The sequence below is a fragment of the Orycteropus afer genome, unplaced genomic scaffold (genome assembly GCF_000298275.1).
Source record: "Orycteropus afer afer isolate SDZICR_OR568_19922 unplaced genomic scaffold, OryAfe1.0 scaffold00407, whole genome shotgun sequence".
In the NCBI taxonomy this organism is placed as follows: domain Eukaryota; kingdom Metazoa; phylum Chordata; class Mammalia; order Tubulidentata; family Orycteropodidae; genus Orycteropus; species Orycteropus afer.
This window is the reverse complement of record NW_006921994.1, coordinates 951,255-972,464: the sequence shown is the minus strand read 5'-3', so window position 1 is coordinate 972,464 and position 21,210 is coordinate 951,255. Positions and strand designations below refer to the sequence as shown.

General features: G+C 45.0%; 1 protein-coding gene across 1 annotated transcript in view; it reads left to right on the top strand.

The window, feature by feature from the left end:
- The window catches only part of ARID1B (AT-rich interaction domain 1B), a 168,789-nt gene that overhangs the window by 58,270 nt on the left and 89,309 nt on the right, over positions 1–21,210 (top strand). The window contains exon 3 of the mRNA XM_042782680.1: positions 5,753–5,842. Coding sequence (XP_042638614.1) covers positions 5,761–5,842 — 82 coding nt within the window. The 5' untranslated portion in view covers positions 5,753–5,760. The remainder of the gene's footprint in view (positions 1–5,752; positions 5,843–21,210) is intronic.

Sequence of the window (21,210 nt, the reverse complement as noted above, 5' to 3'; positions counted from 1 at the left end):
GACTGGAAGTAGAAGTATTTGTATAAGTTCGTGGTTATATACACACAGATAAATACAAGATACAGACGTATGTATGTGTGGGCTTAGAATACATGCATGTGTGTCCCAGCTCTTTTCGCAGAGAAGACCTAGAAGCAGAAGTAGCCCAGGGACAGTAAGCACGCTTCATGCCTAGGTCTTGGTCTCTGGGTACCATCTTCCAGTGAAAGGAAGCTGGGCCTCTGGGAGAAGTGGTTGGGTCCGGGACTGGGGCAGGGAAAAGACGTGATGGTCCTGGAACATCTTGTGGTTCCGAAATGTAAGGAAATGTGTGATGAAAAATGGGGGCTTGTTGAAATCACAAAGAACCAACTTAGGGGAGCACCTAATGGCCAAACTGGAACAATTTAAGCAGCAAAATAATAATAATAAATTTTTATTATAAATAAATAAAAATCCACTTGTTTAGTTTTCTACTTCCACCTGACAAATTTTCACCAACTTAGCAGCTTAAAACAACACGCATTTGTTTTCTCACAGTTTTCGTGGTCAGGCAGTCAGGCCTGGCTTAGCAGGGTCCTCTGCCCAGTCTCAGAAGGTGCAGTCTGCATGTGCCTTGTCACCTGGAGGCTGGACTGGGAAACTGTGTGCTTCCCAGCTCATTCAGATAGTCTACAGATTTCAGTCCCTTGTGTTGTAGGCCTGAGACCCTCCGGTTCCAGAGGCCACCTGTTCCTGTCATGTGACCCACTTCAAATCAGAGATGCTTCCTTCTTCTAGGCCAACAAGAGACCCTTTGAACTGCAGCCTTCCTCAAGTCACGCCCACCCAGGGTAATCTCTCTTCATTAGATCAAAGTCAGTTGCTTAGGAACCTAATTACATTTGCAAAATCCCTTCACCAGTTGCCACGAAACATAATATAATCGTGGGAGTGATATCCCATCACTGTTGTCATTTTCTGTTTGCTAGAAGCCAAATCACTCTTCTGCCTCCAATCAAGAGGGGAGCTTTCACCTGGGGGGCAAGGTCGTCGTCATAGCGTGTGTGTGCTAGTGTGTCCTTCGTGGCAGAAATAAGTAGCCAAACAAATGAGTGGAAACAGAGGTAGTTGGCCCTAACCGTGGAATTCCAGCTAATGAGTGTGGAAGGAATGAAAGAGAGGATCGCCGTTAGGTGGGCACCCCAGGAAGACGTCACAGAGCAGGTTCTCGATGGGATGCTGAGAGTTTGAGGAGACACAGGATTTTATGCGGTTTCAAAGTATCTTCCTCCAAGATACCTCAGGACAAAGGGGAAATGGTAACTTTATACTTTAGCAAGTCTTCAAGGTAAACATGACCAGAAAGTGGACATCTCCCTAATGAGTGAACCCCTTGATAGAATGAACCGAGAAGGGCATGGCATGTTGGGGGCATACTTCCCCAAAATATATCACCTCACATCAATCGTGAGAAAGTAGCAGACAAAAACAGATTGAGGAACATCTGCAGAGTGAACTGATCATGATTTTTGAAGTGTCAAGGTCATGAAATGAAAGTTTGAGGAACTCCTGCAGAATGGAGGAGACTAAGGGGAAATAACAACTGAATGCACTATGGGATTTTAGAACTGAAAAAATATATCAAGTGGAGAAATTGAGATTCAGCTAAGGTCTTTACTTAGTAACAGTGCACACGCTCACTTTTCTTCTTCATAATTATATTCTGATTATGTAAGATGAGCACGTTAGAGAAAGTAAGGTAGGAGACATAGGGGACAGTCGACCCATTTTTGCAACTTTTCTCTAAGTCTAAAATTAATTCATAATAATTTTTAAAAATAATAATACAGACTTAAACTGAGATTTGTAAGTCAACACAAGAAGAAATGTAGGTAACTTACCCTTCAGGAGCCCTGGTGGGGCAGTAGGTCAGTGCCCAGCTGCTCACTGAAAGGGCAGTAGTTGGAACCCACCAGTCACCGCAGAAGAAAGATGTGAACAGTCTGCTCCTGTAAAGATGACAGCCTTGAAACCCCATGAAGCAGTTCTGCTCTGTCCGGTAGGGTCACTGTGAGTCAGAATGGATTTGAGGGCAGCGGGTGTGGTTTTTCTGATTTATTGATCGTTCATTTTTATTTTGTTGCGCCAAAATCTTGCACAATGTATAGTGTCTGTGGCCATTGGAAAATGAATATATTGATATAACATAGTGGAATTATTCTAACTCACAGCATAATTTTTCCCCTGTTGAATTTTTTTCCATTGCACTCACATCATTAGAAACAAAGAAGGATAATAACACAAGACTTTCCTTAAAAATAGAAAAATGTTAAAAAAAATAATAATAATAACTTAAATACTCTAAATTACTCTAATGATAAATTTCCGCATAAAGTTGGTTTGCTCATTCTCTGTGCTCGGCAGTATTCTCTTTTAAAATTATTGCCAAATCTTGCTTGTCGGTTTCACTTAGGACTAACATTTGTCATTTACAAATCCATGGCTGTGTAGATGTCTTACTTAACTTGGTTCTTTCAGTGGGCTCTGAATTTTCCTTCTGTGAACTGTGGACACACATGAGTTTTCTATACATTGTCTCACTAACTAACATAGTTAGGTTACAGAGACCAAGGTCATGTGAAAATGGAGGGTGGCCACATCATATCACAAAGTGGAGGATAACTACATCATTGCACAATTGCCAAATACATCGATAAAAACACTGCCAAACCACCGAGAATGCAAGCCAAGTAGACACATCACCTTAAGTGTCACAGCCAGTGTTAACGCTTGCCTTGCCCCTCAGCATTCATTACTGCCAGACATTGGTCATCAACGCACAAGGGAGCTGGATGGTAGATTGAGAGGTGGTCAATACATGAGGCATCAGCGTGTTCTGTTTCTCGAACACGTTTCTGTTCCTCATCTCTGCAGTCTGTGCCTAGACCAGTGCCTACAGAAGACGGAGTTCCTTCTGTGACTGCGATGCGGACAGAAAAGAGATGAAGGAAAATGAAGAATTTGAAACTGTTTGGGCAGTTCTGTCTTTACTGTGAAACATCTCCTATTTGTTTTGTTAATAGGATGACTTTATCAAATGAATTTCCTAATTGCTTTATAGGGTTCTCTGTCTTAATTGAATTGTACCAGGCAACCAGGAGTGCTGTGCGGTTGCATTTCATGAATTCATGGGGTGGGTTTTAGGCAGCCCTTGATTTTCCTTGCGGTGTTTTATCTAGGAGCAGTACCTTGGGCGTGCACAGGGGGAGGGGCGGTGTCCTGAGTTAACACAGAAACACTGTTTTTGCTGTAGCGGCTGTGAATTCAGGCTGTCACGCAGACGTGGTCGTGATCCTTGTAATGTAAGTGCAGCCAATCCCCCAGTGACATTGTAAACGCCAGTGTAGTTGTGCTTCACGTTTCCAAATGGACTGTCAGGCAAGGGCCTGGGGACATTTTGTCTGAAGCACATGACCCCACAGTGGACACTATCAGCTGTGGAATTTTTGTAGTCAAGCCTAGTGACCAATGTTGACTCTTGAAATCATTTTGATCCAGAATGTTAGTGTTTTTTTTACTTTACATTTAATTATTTGGTATCGGTGCTAATTTACTACAAATATCTAGGACTTGAATGAGTGAAACTGTGTTGCTTGCCTAGGTCTTTCCTCTACCTACGTATGGCTCTGACATAAGAGCAGCCCCTAGTGGTTTCTTAGTGCATCAGTCCTCAGTGTCAGTAAATTCCTTCCCTGATTTTCACTCTAGCTGAGATAGGAAAGGCAGCTGAGCCCAGAGGCACTCAGAAACACATTTAGAAGGTGTACACTCTTCTCTAAAAGTGAGCAGCCTCAATGCCAGGAAATAATTGGAGTATGATTTTGCAGTAGTATTTTGAAGAACTGTTTTACTGTTATCTAAGCTGAGCACTGTTGTCTCGCCTTTCTGGCTATCACAGAAGCACCTCTTTGTTAGAGCAGTAATGAGTGGCAGTCCTGAGGGCTCCAGGTGAGGACCCTTCCTCGTCCACATTTGTGCAGACCAGCTGCAGAGCTTGACGGAAGTGCCATCTTGTAGGAACATGAGAGGGTGGTGGTCATCTGTGCACGCCAGCTCTGTGCCATGGCTTGCGTCCCGACCCTCACTGGTGGATTGGTGGGGACGTTCATTTCCTGCTCTGCTTAATTCTGAGTCTTGTTAGTAATAATCGTAACTGTGGAAGATTCGGTCCTGTGGGGTCAGAGCACCTAGCTTGATCTAGCATGAATAGGCTCTCGCACTAGGTTATGCAGGGAGATGTGTGTAGGTGCACGTGCAGACCACTGCAAAGATGAACAAATTGGCCTCAGAAGAAACACAACCAGCATGTTCGTTAGAAGCGAGCACAGGACCCACTCACTTTGGATATGTCATTAGGAAAACCAATCACTAGAAAAGGACACCATGTTTGGTACAGGGTCAGTGAAGACAAGGGAAGCTCTCCGTGAGATGGAGTGAGCCAACAGTCAGAATGAAGGACTGACGCCCACCAGTGATCGTGAAGATGGTACGGGACCCGGCAGTGTCTCGTTCTGTGACACGTAAGGTCACCACGAGTTGGGCCAAGGCAACAGCTGCTAATAGTGAATGTACACCCACCACATACGCACACACCCAAGCCCATATACACACACCCACATCCCGATACACATACACGCACACTCAGGTGCATGTACATACACATGTGCGTTTCTCTAAAATCTCATCTTCCCCATTTATCATAGTGAATAGAAGGGCAGAAGATACAATAGCATGATCTTCATGAGAGCAGTGCACTGAGGATTGTACTAAATTAAACTGCCTTTTTTTTTTTTTTTTTTTTACTTTATACTATTTTTCTGTTTTAGAAAACATCTGAACTTCTGAGCCAGAAAGTGAGTTGAGAAGGAAATACCTCCAATGATTCTTAAATTTTGAAATCCGGTCTCATGCCTTTACGTGACTCATTATCTCTCTATTATCAATTGAAAAGTATCTTTTCTTTGGATCCATATTCTCAGATTAAAGATCGAAATAAGAGACTTATTCAGTGTCTATTAGGCTAACAGAGGGGTAAATGGAAGTGAAAGACACGATTCCTGCCTCCAGGATATAGTTGTGAAGACCATGGTGGTGGTTGTTAGGCGCCGTCCTAGACTAGAGAAAACCAAACAGATGTGAAAGTGTGTTATATTATCAGTAAATACCTACAGGGGTACAGGGTGGGAGCCCCTTCTTTAAAGATCATATACACTGTGTGTGGTGGTAGAATCATTTATGTTTTTCATGAAGATCTGCTGTTTCTGTGAAATCCATTAATTGACCAATTACAAAGATTTTTAAAAGTCTGTTGACCTGACTGTATCGATGGAACGTTACTAGTGAAAAATTGTTGTCAGCTATGCACACCTGCCTGCTTGGAGACTATTTTAAACTAGGGGTGGGAGGGGATGAATTTGGTTCAACAGTCTTGGATTTTGTTAAATTCAGTGAAGAAGTATGTCAGGAGATTTCAGCTATAAATTGATTCGTGTCTGTGTTTGTGCACTCAGTAAATTAAACTTTTCAGCAGGTCTTTGACTAAATACGTGTATGTATGTTTCCTCTTCTTTTTTAAAAAACAAGGAAATACCACACTTTGGGAGGGATGTTTTCCTGGGGGGCTGTACCTTTTGTGATCGGAAAGGTTAGCTGAGCGGAGCCGTGCCGCAGTTTTGTACTCTTGCAGTCTTCACACAAGACTCCTACCTGCTCTTCCCTCCTGTGTTTGCAGGCAGTCAGATGCCACCGCAGCCTCCCGGCAGCCAGTCAGAGTCCAGCGTCCACCCTGCCCTGAGCCAGTCTCCAATGCCGCAGGAAAGAGGTCAGTCCACGGTTCCGGTTGTGTTTTAAGTGTATATGTAAAGTTTATGTGAATGTGCTTAATGTATACATCTCCTTATGTTTTGAAAAAGAATATTATGTTTCCTTATCAGATGAAAGAAAGAAACAGAGCCTACACCTCACAACAGATATGATAAGGGAGGATTCTCCTGCCGACCTAGTCAAGTTACGTCCATGTAGCACCACGCAACAGAGTTCAGAGATGAGCCCTTGTAGCGTAGTGCTTTAAGTGCTCGGCGGCCAACCAAAAGGTTGGCAATTCAAACCCACCAGCTACTCTGCAGGAAAAAAGACCTAGCTCTCATAAAGATTTACATTGTAGGAAACCCTATGAGGTCATTCTGCTCTGTCCTGTAAGGTTGCTAAGAGTTGGAATCGACTCAGCGACACACACCAACAACAATATAATCTAACATATGGTGTAGCAGTATAAACATAACTGAATGATTTAACTTGTAGAGTGGTCCTAGTGCAGTGAAATGCTTTTGTGTGTGTGTGTGTGTGTGTGCGCGCACGCACGCATGCGCATGTGCACGTCCGCTGTTTTGATCAATTACTTGCCCTATGATGTTTCCTATCAGATTTTATAACCAGTACGAGACTTTGTATTAGAAAAGCGTAGGGTCTTTGAATGGGAGCTGACCGAGAGGACCTCATATGCAGTCACCACAGTTTTCTAAGGAAAGTGAGACTACAGTGTCATCTGTGAGTCAGTGCCAGAGCCGAGAAAAACACGCCGGGCCTTCTGGCTCCCTATCCCATGCTGTCTGATGCAGAAGGGAAGGTGTCCCAGAAGTCTCCTGGCACTTGATGGAGGTTCCAGTCTTGTAGGAGCATTGGAGGGTGGTGTTCATCTGTCCGTGCCAGCTCTGCACCATGGCTGCATCCTGACCTCACTGGTGCATTGGTGAGGACACTCATTTCCACATTGTCCCATGTCTGCAATGCATGGGCCTTTGGCTCAGCTCTGGCTGTTGCCTTGGCCCTGGGTCTTCACTATCTCTGCCCTCTTCCCTTCACTGGTGAAGCTGCATTTGCTGTTAGTGGTGATGATTTTGATCCAGGTCGGGACAGACCAGGGGTTACAGACCCACTGCACCATTGGTGCTGTGCCAGAGTCGCTCGCCCAGTGGCAGTGAATCAAGACCCCCCGGACCCCCCAGGCCTACCCCGGCCCATGGGAGAGGCCACTTTTCCTCATCCTCTGTTCTCCCAGCCACTCAGAAGACCAGAGTTGCCAGCTTAGTAGTTGATATTTAAAGTTTCCTGGTGTTTATAGTTATTTCTATGAGTTATAGATATGATGATTGGCTTCTAATTAGAATTAGAAGGTTTAAGTTATTTTATGTGATAAAAACTCGGCCCTGAGTGATTTGGAATCCCATGCAAATGAAAAAATAGATTAGCCTCATCTACACATCATTTGACCAGAGGGCTGGCAGTTCAAACCCACCAGCCACTCCTTGGAAGGAAGATTGGGCAGTCTACTTCCGTAGTGATACTGCCTCAGCAACCCAAGCAGGGGTTGCTATGAGTCGGGTCTGACTCAATGGCACATAACAACAACAACACACATCATTTGAAGGAGTTCTGGTGGTAGTGTCGTTAAAACATTGGGCTATTGGGAGCTCTGGTAGCATAATGGCTAAGACACTTGCCTGCTAACCAGACGGCTGGCGGTTCAAACCCACCAGCCACTCCTCGGAAGGAAGGTTGGGCAATCCTACTTCCGTAGTGATACTGCCTCAGAAACCCAAGGAGGGGTCGCTGTGAGTCGGGTTTGACTCGACGGCACATAACAACAACAACAATTAACCAAAAGGCCAGTGTTGCAAACCCACCAGCCACTTTTGGGAGGAAGATAAGACAGTCTGCTTCTGTAAAGATGTACAACCTCAGAAACCCTAGGGGTTTCTCCTCTGTCCTAAAGGGTCACTGTGAGTCAGAATTCACTCAGTGGTAATAGGAATGCATCAGTCATAATGAATGGAATGATAAGTAGGGATAAAGTGAACTTTTCATCTTCTCATACCTTTGCATATTAAACTTTGTTCTTATAATCCGAAGTACAGTTATTATCTGATTCCCTTCTAGAGCTGCTGTACTATGTTTTAATGACAGAACAGTCCATGGTTCTCAAGCTTAGGTGTGTCGGAATCACCCAGAGACTTGTGGAAACAGATCACTGGGCCCCATCCCCAAGTTTCTGATTCAGCAGGTCTGGGGTGGGGCTAAAATGTGCGTGTCCGGCAAGCTCCCAGGTGACACTGCTGCTGCTGCTCGAGGACCACGGCCTTATACCGATACCACAGTAGGCGTCGGCCATCATGTGACTGCCCTCCAATAAGTTACTCGTCTTCCCTGCCCCCTCTGTAAGTGACTTGTTCTGTGCTAACTCCTTGTGTGGCTCTGCCCATCTTGACAATACCACAGACGGTAGTGGAGGGCACACCAAGGCCAAGCAAGGGAAGGGCTCACTCGTCCCCTTCCCTTTGGCCTCGGCTTGCACCAGGAAAGGAGGGGAGAAAGAAGAACAATAAATGCTGCTGTGTCGCGGGTCGCTGCAGGTGGACCCCGGAGCTGGCGTGTGCCTCTGCCTTACATTATTGTTGAGGCCTCGCCAGAACCTGCCACCTCACTCCCACTGGTAGAATTCTGTTCATGTCTACAAGTGTTAATTGGAAATCCTGCGATTTCAACTTTCATTACAAAGAAGAGAAAAAAAATTCCTCCCAAATCCTCCAACTTCACCTCCCAGCCCTTTCCAATTGGCATGTGTGCGAGAAATTTGGAATGCAGAAAGACCGCGTGGAAGGGGAATTCAGCAGTGAAGAAGCCTGTTTAGCTTAACCTTTTAACTTCAACTACTACAGTTTCAAGGCAGAATCTGGGATTTTCCACTGGAGGTGTCACTGTGTAGATATGTGGGCTGTTGGTTTTCCCCTCTGATTGTCATTGTAGTGTGGTTTGGGTAATTAACAATGCATATGTAACAGTTTGGATGGTTACAGGTGACTGTTTCCTTCAAGTAGCAGATACACACTTTATAGGTTGTTAAGTCGGAAGTGCTTTATATGACTATGTCCCCAGCCCTCCTCCAAGGGACTGTGTTGGAGCCCTTCTGTGCTTGCCTCGCATGCCTTGTATTGGTTGGACAACCCCCTAAAAAGGAAAAGTTCCTATTTTAAGGTGACTGTTAAAATGGATAGAGCTTTGCCATGCATTAGTCAAATCCTGTACAGTTGGGTAGTGGAGATCCAGAGAAAATGGCTTCGTTATTGGTTAAAATCTGGGAAGAAATGTTCGCTCTTAATGACACTTGATCGAGTATTTCAGTGGTAAATGAAGTCATGTTAGTGCTTCCATGCAATTGTGGAAGTGTTTTTCTCATTTGTCTGTCTGTTTTACTATCCTCCGGTATATACCAACAGTGTCTGTGAAACACAGGACTGAGTCGGTCTAAGAAGCCATGTGCTAGAAAATTCCCCTTTGTTGACTGTCATGCACTGGAAAGTGATTGGACTGAATTTTGCTTTTACAATTGAGTTATTTCTTTCTTATTTAAGGGAATGATAAAAGAAGCAGATAAGGAAGAAAAGTAATAAAGTGATGAGTTGGCATCTTTTTAAAACATTTCTCAGGTGCCTTGGACCCCGTTAGGGAAGAGCCTTGGGGCTGAGGGCAACTAGCCAAGTTGAGTGGTTCTTTCGACACCTGTTCTGCGTTCTTCAGGTGTCTTCTGTGGTTTATCCTTTGTTATTTTTGGTGGCGTGTTTCCATACACATGTACTTTACTACACCCCCCACCTGCACGATGTTACAGGAGAGACAAAGGTAGGAAGACTCCATGGTTAGACATGGTTTTTCTCCAGTGTGTGCACAGGTGATCAGTTTGTGTTCATGTCAGAGAGTAGAAGCCCCCACACCTGCACAGAGACATCTGCCACTTCAGTTGTAATGCACTTACTTACTTCCGGCTCCACCCCCATGCCCTTGCGGGGCTCAGAAGTCCTGACCATACTGTTCTGGTCCCTGCCCCTCCAGCCAGAATGCTAAATTGTTGTTCCGCCGTCTGTCCCTCAGGCTTGGCCCCTGTATCCCCACCGAGGAAGTGCCCCGTCCTCAAGCGTGGCTGGAGAGCAGTGGATGCGGTGTCCACACATCCCTGAACAGGAGCTCTGTTTGTCCCTGTGTCTGTCTCCAGTCAGGACCCTCAGTCACAAATCCGTTTACATGGATGAGAGAAGCTGTGTGTGTCTACAGTGTCTTATTTTCTTTCTATGAAAGGAGCGCCAGTAAACAGGTGTGTGCCATCACAGGTTACAGCCAGGAGGAGCACGCCTTGTCTGTTGGCCTGTCTGTTCTCTTAGCTTAGCTGGTCTCGTCCCTCAGTATCGTCTGCCTTCCAGAAAAAACGCGATTCAGCCCTGTCCTGTTCATATGTCACGCGCTGCTAGAACATCTTAGGAACTGAATAAAGAAAGTTAGTTCAAAATCTTTGCTCTTAACTCCTCAGAACCTAAGATAACTTGTTTGGGTATTTGTTTGTTTGCTTGTGTTAAAGAGCAGTTAAAACTTTAGTAAGTATTCTACAACACATTTGACATTGGTGTCAATTTTAAACCAGATCTGCTACCTATACTGCTCACATGACAGCAAATAGAAGTGCTATTAAATACTGCACATGCACGCGCACACACACACACATACAGAGAAGGCATTGGAGGATATTAAGGTAACTCTAAAATACTTGAATAAATTTTAAGAGAAAATTGTGACCAGCAAGGTGATGGAATAGTCGTGCAAGTAGATAAATCAGTGTAATTGTTATTGACGTTAAAATGATCGCATTTTTAGCCCCTATAAAATGTTAAGTTTAATGAAACTAGCAAATGCCCTTCCAGTTTATTGGATTAGCAGGTAGGTGAAAACATTTAAAGAAGGCTTATTTATTTGGACAGATGCATAGAGGTCAGAATTAATTTTTAGAAAACTCTTTAATTGAATTCCCTTTCACTTTTCACAGTGGTGTCTGGTTAAATATTCATGTTAATGCTGATGGCTTCTGAAGGTCTGAACGAGGTCTGGGTTCTCAAAATCAACATAGGTCATTTAACCCTTTCCATCTAGCGAGCCAGCAGGGACTTCCTCTGTGTAGTCCCATAGTGCTTGAATAATTAGAAGGCAGTAATGAGGGTTTAATTAGTCCTTGAGATATGCTGAGACAGACCCACTCAGAACTTTCCCTTTTGGACCTGCATGGCGTGCGGAATCACTGCCACCCCGGGCCTGTGATGTCCCGGGAAATGTATTCTGTTGCTGCAGGCAGTTCTTTGGCACCATTCTGTGACAGTCAGATCTGCGCAGAGGGCGTCCTGGATGAAATCTTCCTGCATCATTGAATAGCAGCCACGCTAACCTTTGTTCTCGGCCACCTTGTTGACCTTTCCTTTCTCCCACAGGAGGAGCGAAGTAGTCAGAATGTGCAGCTCACGGTACCTGCTGGAGAGGTGGCTCGTCGTTTCAGTGGTGCTGACATGCAATGAGTGAGGCAGGTTCTGAATTATAGGGGCAGGGCAAAGAGAAGAGGGAATGCAATTGCCCATTTTTCTAAATCTCAGATAGTTTATCCACCAAAGCTAGAGTTCTTGATGGCTATGTATCAGCACTGTCTCAGAAATCTCATCTCTGGGATCCCATCTGCACAGTGATATTTATCAGTAGCTGCATTTTTATGGGGAGCTCTGGTGGCATAGTGGATAAGGCACTTGACTGCTAACCCAAAAGTCAGCGGTTCAAACCCACCAGCCGCTCTGCGGAAGGAGGACTGGGCGAAATATAAACAGATCTGTTGTCCAGAACAAGTGTAGCAAATGGAGTGTACGCAGGCATTTAGATGTCCTTTCTGTGTGCTACCACAAAAGGTGATCACAATTTATATACTTAAAGTCAGAGATTTCAAGCTTACACGTACTAGACTCATTGAATAGACTATGTTTTCGTTATTTTTTTTTTCTCCCATTATTAACCCCAAATGTTAAATGCTCTGGAGTATTTGAGCTTGTTTTCAAAGTCTAAATAAGATTCCTTATCAAATTGCTAGTCACAGTCTGTTGGGTAAGGGCAGATCTTCCTCTCTTCATTCCTATGGGGAAAATAAGAGATCTTGCAATAAATTCAGAACTAAACTTCCTGAAGCTAGAACTGAGTCATGCTTGAACTTTGCATTCCTGGGTCTCCAGCAGAACCCATCTTGTGATCTGGTTCTGCAGAGGTAGAGCTTAATGTCCAAAAACTAGTTTCAACAACTGTCTCGCATTCAACGATGTCAAAGTCTTCCACCTCAAAATGCCCAAGGAGTAAAACAGCTCTTGTTCTTGACTTTCCTGAGCGTGCTGTACAGCAGGAACCAGTCAGGTTAACGCTGCCGCCCCTGCCCTTCATCCTTCCCAGGTGCTTCCCCGTCATGGCATGAGTTTGAGGAGCCTTCACGCTGAGGAGCATGACACCCACTGAATTTTCAGGACTACCACCCCTCCCCAAGCAGGCTCTTCAGACCCCAGGGCTGTTTAGATGGGAATAAATTAAAACTCCAAACAGTTTCCAATACTGCCAGCTGGCTTCATAATGATCCTTGCACCAAAACTTAGTTTTGAAATTTTTAAAACCACTTTTGTATATCTTAATTGATTTGATTCCTTAATTGTCAAGAACAGATGAACAAGTCAACCCAGAAGTGAAGGTGAAACACCAGGACTGTGGTTAAGAACTTGGAGGTGGGGTTTATGCACTTTGTGCGTGTGTCTGTTTTTGCAAACTATGGGAACTGCTTCCTACCTCTTTCTACCGGCTCGTCAGTCTCAGTACGTCAGCACCCCTTCAGATGCTGCGATGTCTCGTGGGCTGGACTGAGTGCCAGAAGATGCTCTGTGATCTACCTGTCTGATGACCTTTGTACAAAAAGGTATTCTTAGCACTTGTGCTGTGAGCGTACTAAGGCTGAAATGCCGTTGCGTTTTGGCCCATGGGTATTGTTGAGATGTGCAAGCACCCGCCACTCCTCATGTGTGAACAGAGTAAGCTAGCGTGTAAGAAGCAGGCAGGATAGGCTGCCCCACCTTGAGGTGCAGTTAATGTAGCTTCTCTCTTAATTGAGGATGCTGGTTCATGATCTGTGACGGGTGAAAATAAACTTGGATGGGAGAAGTTCTGCAGTAAAGGCTATGGGAGCTTCCCTCTAGAGCCATTTGTAGTTTCTTCAGCCTCTGAAGTCTACCTCAGGCCCTGGTGCGTCCAGTCCATCCCCCACCGGGTTACTGGTTGCCACCCAGTGACCTCTGGGCTTCCGAGCTGTCTTTCTGCCCCAGGCTTTGTTCCCTTCCAGCCATTCTCCACACTGCGTCTGGAGTGACCTTCCTGGAACACTGCACAGACCACGGGGTTCCCCTCGTTGCCTGTGGGTCAAGGCTGCCCTTGGTTTTGAGGCCACCCTTATCCACCCTTTCTGGTCTTCTGCCACACCGCACCTCTTTTGGGATCTTTGTGTAAGTTCTTCTCTCCACCCGGAAGCCCTTTGCCACCCCTCCTCTTCTGTCTACCGCCTCCCCCCACCCCCGTGAGCGGCCTCTCTGCCCGACTGCTGCTGCCATTAGCTGCCGTTGGTGGATGCCACTGCATGGTGGTTCATGTGTGCAGAGTAGAACTGCTCTGTGGGACTTTCAAGGCTGTGGCCAGTGGAAGACACGCCTGCCTTCCGAGGCTCGCCGGCTGGGTTCCAACCACCGATCCTTCAGCTGGGGAGCTCTCAACCATTTGCAACCCCCAGGGATTCCTCTTGCCTGAGTAGCATATGCTAGTCTGCCAAGTCCCAGGTAAACCCATTGCCATGGTTGAGTCCAACTCACAGACACACTGTAGGACAGAGTAGAGCTGCACTGTAGGGTTTCCAAGGCTGTCAGTCTTTGCAGAACCAGACTGCCTCATCTTTCTTCTGTGGAGTGGCTGGTAGATTCAAACTACTGACCTTTGGGTTAGCAGCCAAATGCCACCAGAGCTGCTTTCTGGTCCCATACAGCCCCACAATTTGAGGTACTTAAGTTAATGTTTGTTGAGTAAACAAACGAGTGATGACATGCCACAGTGCTGCCCCCTACAAGTGAGTCATCCTCTTTGCACAGTTGGGTAGGCTAGTACACAGTGCCTATTGGCCTTCTAGAGCTCTGTGAGGCTGAGGCCGGCCCCCTGGGGCCCACCAGCCCCCCGGAGCTCTGTGAGGCCAAGGCCGGCGCCCACCGGCCCCCCGGAGCTCTGTGAGGCTGAGGCTCACAGGCCTTTAGTTGCTTTCTAGCTGTGCCTGGTATTCTACATGCTCACATTTACCTTTTAATCTACAAGGACTTTGCAACCAGATGATCTGAGTTTCAGGGCTGCCTTTACCACTAACTACTTTTGTGACTTTGAACTATTAATTAAGCCTCTGCTTCCTCTTGTGTGAAGTGAAGATCATAGTGTCCCATGGATGTGTTGCGTGGATCAAATATCTTGTATCTAGAAGTTATTAATTTTAAAGCAGTGTGCAAATATTAATAATATGTTTCAGTATCAGATACAAATAACTCAGGTGAGACCTGGGTTGAAAGGCTTAAAATGTAGTGTTTTTGCTTCTTCTAGGCACAGAGTGACATAAATGCACTATCTTTGCCCTTAGCACTGAAGCTGAGATGTGCAACTAAAACTTAAAAGATTTGTTTCAAAGAAGACCAGATATTTCATACCCACCTACTGTCTGGAGAAGCCATCCGATCCATCCCTAGATTCCCATCTACCCGATGAGAGATGACGTCAATTTCAAGACTCCTCAGCAGCAAAGAGGCTTTTGCACAGATGGATGGGGAGTCTTCCATGCTGCTGTTGGTGCCGCCAAATACAGGGCACTGTAGTGGCAGAGAAAGGAGGGCAGCGGTCCTGCCAGCTGACGTAGTAGCACAGCTGGGGAACTCCCAGGGGCTGGGCAGAAGCCTGGGATGAGCTGTTAGCTCCTGTGTTCCTCAGAGCAGTCCCTGCATGAGAAGAAGCAGACAGCCACATAAACACTGAAGATACTAAAATGTACCAAGAATATTCTTTAAAATCTATTTTTCTCTCCAAATAGGAATCTGACACCTATTTGTAAAGAGAAATGGCTCTGCCTGTCTTTCTAGTTGCAGCCACTCTGCTAGCATGGCACGGTGTGTGACCATTATTTCACACATGTGGGGAAGCATCTTTTATTGTATGAGCTTGAGGAAACAAGGCAGTCCTTTTCATTAACAGATGCCATTGTGAAAATAAATTGTCATTGTGCCAGAGGGAGAATGTGTTTCCCCTTTGGTGGCTCTGGAACCTTGCAGATGTTGTTGGTACCCTGACATGCCCTCGCTCCCTGCTGGCTGAAGGAATGCCTCTGATGAAGCACCCAGTCTTCGTATCATTGGTTCCGTGCTCTCATGCATCTGCCTAGGCTCTCGCGCTCACTGACTCCTGTGTGCACACGCGCTCGTGCTCTCTCCCTCTCGCTCTCTCTCTCGCTCTGCCATTTTCTCTTTAACGGGTAGGATAAGCCATGATTTGGGCTCTGTGCGGAACCCTGTTGTCCTGTTTTTTTCTAACAGGATTTAAATAGGGGACACTGAATGGTTTTAAACCAGGAAGGATGTACATCAGCGTTCTGTCCTGTCAGTGTACTTACTCACTCTGTATAATGAGCAGATAATCTGAGATGCTGGGCAATAAGAAGAACTCAGCATCTGGATCAGAGAAAGACTCTTAATAGTCTGTGATATGCAGATGACGCAGTCTTGCTGAAAGTGAACACTTGAAATGCTTGCTTATAAAGATTGAAGACTATGGCCTTCAGTATAGATTATACCTCAACATAAAGAAAATAATCCTCACAACTGGACCAACAACCAGTATCATGGTAAATGGAGAAAAGATTGAAGATGTCAGGGATCTCGTTTTACTTGGATCCACAGTCAACACCCATGGAAGCAGCAGTCAGGAAATCAGAGGCCATACTGCATTGGGCACATCTGCTGCAGAAGACCTCGTTAACATGGTAAAAGAGCGAAGGTGTCCCTCTGAAGACTAAGGTGCACCCCCCAGCCGTGGTATTTCCAGTAGCCTCACATGCATGTGAGAGCTGGACAGTGAATAAGGAAGACTGCGGAAGAACTGATGCGTTTTAGTTGTGGTGTTGGCGAGGAGTATTGAATAGACCATGCCCTGCCAGATGAACAAACAAGTCTGTCCTAGAAGAAGTGCAGCCAGAAGGCTTCCTAGAAACAAGAGTGGCCAGACTTTGTCTCTCATACTTTTGTCATGTTATCAGAAGGGACCAATCCCTGGAGAAACATGCTTAGTAAAGTAGAGGGTCAGTAATAAAGGGAAGACCTTCAGTTCGATAGATTGGCACAGTGCCTGCGATGATGGACTTAGGCGTGGTGGCAATTGTGAGGATGGCACACGACCAGGCGGTGTTCCATTCTGTTGTGCGTAAGACTCACAATGAGTTGCAACCAACTCAGCAGCACCTGACAACAACGGTATTAGGTCACAGAACTCGTTGTATTACGTGAAGCAGAAAAGGAGGCACAGTCCAAGGCTAGGATTCAAGTTAAAATTCCTTCCAGTTCAGTTTTCTGAAATGTCCTGGTTTCACATTCATTATTTATTTGACTTGGTTTCCTGGTCTCACCTTTCAACTTGGGGATACTTTCACTGGGCAGTCCTTTGTTGTAACCCGTTGTAGCCGTCTTAGAGTCTTGGGAGCCTTTCGCTGACTGGTGGGTTCATGGAGCTCTCCTCCCTGCCGCACCTGCGTACCATCTCCTCCAGACAGGCTTGCAGGCATGAGCTTGGTTTCAGGCGGCGCGGATTCAGTTCTGAGTTGTTTTGTTTTACTCTGAATTGTTTACACTTGCTGCTGCTTGCTGTTATGAGGCACCCCTTCATTGATTGCGATTCAGACAGTCCCATAGGGTTTCCCAGCTGGAATCTTTACAGGAGCACATCTCCAGGTCTTCTGCCAACAGTCGCTGGATAGCCTCAAGCCACCAGCCTTTCAGTTAGTAACTGAGCACTTACCAGTTGTGGCTCCAAAACCCACAGTTTTACTGCCAGCGAATCAGTTCTAACTCAGAGACCCTGTAGGACAAAGTGGAACTGCCCCCATAGTGTTCCCAAAGCTGTGTAATCTTTAGGGAAGTAGGCTGCCACCGTTCCATTAGCAGTTGAGCACTTAACCACTGCGCCACCAGAGTTCCTATAAGCTTCCTTTATAATTAAATATAACTTCTTTTTACGTCTGAGGACTTTGTAATCCCTCTAAAGATAAGCGTATCTCCCTCTTGTGCTATGAAGTGTTTTTCCTCATTCCTGTGGCTTAAAAATATCCTGCATTCAGTTTCATCTCGTGTGGAAAATACGGTTTATTTATAATCACTACATAAATCAGTTGCTTTTAATTTTTTTTTAATCTGCTAAAAGTTTAGAGTATGAAATCATTTTTATAAGAGTTTTCTTTTTCAGAAATAGGAGAATCATGTATAGCATGTTTTTCTTTTAAAACCCGAGGGGAATCCACTAACAAGCTATGAATAGCGCAATGCTAAAGAATACAGTTGAGTGGTCTTGAAAACTTACTTAGCTAATAATATAGACAGACATTTTAGCAATGATAATTTTCTCTTTGACCAGTTTTCCAGGCTTGCAATGCAGAGATTAAAACAATACCAACAACTGGAGCAAAGAAGAAAATGTCCTTTTGACTCAGCTGCTTAGCTCTAAACACTAAGTATGTAGAGTAGAGATTGAAAACAGCCTTTTTTCCAGACTTATATTTAACATTATTTTTATTGCCACATGACAAGAATAGATAATCAGTCTAGAAATGTCCTGCAGATATTAACATAGCCATCGGTCTTAGCCCTCTAGTGCTGCTGTGACAGAAATACCGCAAGTGGCTGGCTTTGCAGAAAGGAATTTATTTTCTCGTAGTTCAGGAGGCTGGAAGTCTGAGTGCAGAGAGCCAGGAGCTCTCTCTGTCGGCTCTGGAGGAAGGCCCTTGTCTCCTCAGCTTTGCTGCCTGCCTCCTTGGAGATCTCCGTGTGTCTTGGCATCTGTCTTATACCCTCTCTGCTCTGTGTGTCTTTAATCTCTTTTATATCTCAAAAGAGATTGACTCAAGATGTATCCTACACTGGTCCTGCCTCATTGACATAACAAAGACAACCCATTGCCAATAGGATTATAACCATAGGCATGTTGTTGTTGTATATGCCGTTGAGTCGGACCCACTCATAGCGACCCCTCCTTGGGTTTCCGAGGCAGTATCACCACTGAAGTAGATTGTCCAACCTTCCTTCTGAGGAGTGGCTGGTGGGTTTGAACCTCCAGCCTTCTGGTTAGCAGTCAAGTGCCTTAGGCACTATGTTACCAGAGCTCCTACCACAGGCACGGATTGACTTAAGGAGCTCTGATGGCACAGTGGATCAAGCATTTGCTTGCCAGCCAGGTCAGCGGTTTGAATTATGTCCTCCAAAATACGTGTTGTAAATCCTAACCACAGGCATAGGATTAGTTAGGATTTACAACACATATTTCAGGGACATAATTCAAACCGCTGACCTTCTGGTTGGCAACCAAATACTTGATCCACTGTGCCACCAGAGCTTCTTAAGTCAGTCCATAACACCATCCTTAGAATGACCCTAAATAAAACAGTCCTTCAAGTACAGACTAAAGGACTTAAGAAAAGATCCTGGGAACTCAATCGTATCTGTAGTTACTGGATATAGACTATGGAACTCAAAAAATCATTGAATTGGGATCAGATATTTAAGTTAGCACTGTGTGCCTTCGGGATAAACTTTAGGGCAAACGATGAGTATGTTTGCGGTCAAAGCCAGTGTGAACAAGATCGGCTTTTATGGCCTGAGCCTCAGAGCCTAGGGACAGGACCCCAGCAGAGGAGCAGCATATGCTTCTCCTCAGGCACGGTCTTGGGTGGCTTTCCTTAAATCTGGAATGAGAGCAGCCTTCTTGTTTTAGATTCTGGCCTTCTTTTTAAACCTCACCAAACACCTGATGGAGTCTGCATCCGTTGCACCAACGTTTACCAAGCTCGTCGTTGCTGTAGATGCGAGTTCAGCAGCCGACTCAGCTAGTCATTGCCGTAGGTACTCGAGGTCCAACAGCAGACAAAAGTCACCATCCCTGCTCTTTACATTGAAAGCCTGTCCGGGCACTGGAGGGAGTCTTGGTTGTTTTGTTTCGTTTTGTTTTTAGTTAAGTAGGCAAACTCAGGGGAATCTGCCAGATCAGGAAGGATGGTTATGGAGTCCTGTGCTGCTCAGAACTCGTCAGTAGTGTAGCTGTGGTCCGGTGGCCTGTAACTTGACTTTTTTCAGCCAGATAACCTGGCTAGCCAGTTGCTTCTGGAGCTAGCTATCTGGAAAGGAGCAGTGCTTTCTGGGCAGTCAACTAAGTAAGGAAAGGCACCCATCAAGTGTAACTGGCTCGCATGGAGGAGGTATTCAGTAGGCAGCCTCATCCAAAGACACAGAGCTCCAAGCTCCTAGGGATGGCCAGCAGCCTGTTTATCAGGTGACCTAAAAGGGTAAAATGGACAGATTCAAGCAGTATTCAGGAGAAGTGAGTGAGTGAATTCGAGAGAGACCAGAGAGAGGATTTCCCCCAGCTTTTCATTTGAATGGCATGGCCATCCCCAGAGATGGCTGATAATGGAGAGGAGTTGGTCTTGGTGGAGGAGAAGAGTTCATATTTAGACCAGTTGAGTATGTGATGCTAGTGTAACCTTTAGATGGAGACCCCTGGTCAGCAGATCAGTACACAAGTTTGAAACTCGGGAGAGACTGGAGTAGGTAAGACTGACCCACTTGTTTCAAATTGCTTTGGTCACAGTTCCTTTTGTCATCTCCGTCCTTCTTGCTTTGATTTCCTTTCCCTTAAGTAATTCTTCAGAGTTTATGTTAGTAAAGGTCTTGTGGTGGTACACTCTGAGTTTAGTTTGTCTCAAAATTTCTTTGTTTTTTATTCTTTAGGGATCATTTCTGCCAGCACTGTGGTGGTTGTTGAGATGTCTTTCTCTGTCTAAATATAATTTCTTTATGTTGCTGTTGTTGTTAGGTGCCATCAAGTCGGTTCCAACTCATAGTGACCCTATGTATAGCAGAATGAAACACTGCCTGGTCCTGTGCCAGCCTCACAATCTTTGCTATGCCTGACCCCATCACTGCAGCCACTGTGTCAATCCATCTCGTTGAGGGCCTTACCCTTTTTCATTGACCCTCCACTTTACCAAGCATGATACCCTTCTCCAGGGAGTAGCCCCTTCTGACATCATGACCAAGGTAGATGAGACGAAGTCTGGCCATTCTTGCTTCCAAGGAGCGTTTTGGCTACACTTCTTCCAGGACAGATATTAGTTCTTTTGGCAGTCCATGGTACTTTGAGTATTCTTTGCCAACACCACAACTCAAAAGCATCAACTTTTCTTTGGTCTTCCTAGTTAATTATCTAGCCCTCACGTGCATATGAGGCAATTGAAAATACCATGGCTTGGGTCAGGCGCAATTTAGTCTTCAAGGACACATCTTTACTCTTCAGCACTGTAAAAAGGTCTCTTGCAGCAGATTTCGCCCAGTACAATACATCGTCTGATGTCTTAACTGCTACACATTGGTATTGATTTTGGAACCAAATAATATGAAATCTTTGACAACTTCAATCTTTTCTGCATTTATTGTGGTGCTTCTTATTGGTCCAGTTGTGAGGATTTTCATTTTATGTTGAGATGTAATCCATACTGCGCACTGTAGTCTTTAATCTTCATCAGTAAGTGGTCTAAGTCATCCTCACTTTCAGCAAGCAAAGTGTGTCATCAGCATATCTCAGGTTGTTAATGAGTCTTCCTCCAATCCTGATGCCGCAGTCTTCTTCATATAGTCCAGCTTCTCAGATTATTTATGCATCAAATAGATTGAATAAGTATAGTAAAAGGATACAACCCTGACACATTCCCTTCCTGATTTTAAACCATGTATTATCCCCTTGTTCTGTTCGAATGACAGGTTCCTGGTGAACACAATCAAGTGTTCTGGAATACCCATTCTTCTCAATGTTATTCATAATTTGTTAAGATCCACACAATTGAATGCTTTTGTTTTGTCAATAAAACACAGGTAAATATGTTTCTGGTATTCTTTGCTTTCAGCCAAGATCCATATGATATCTCTTGTTCCACATCCTCTTCTGAATCCAGCTTGCATAACTGGAAGTTCTCTGTCA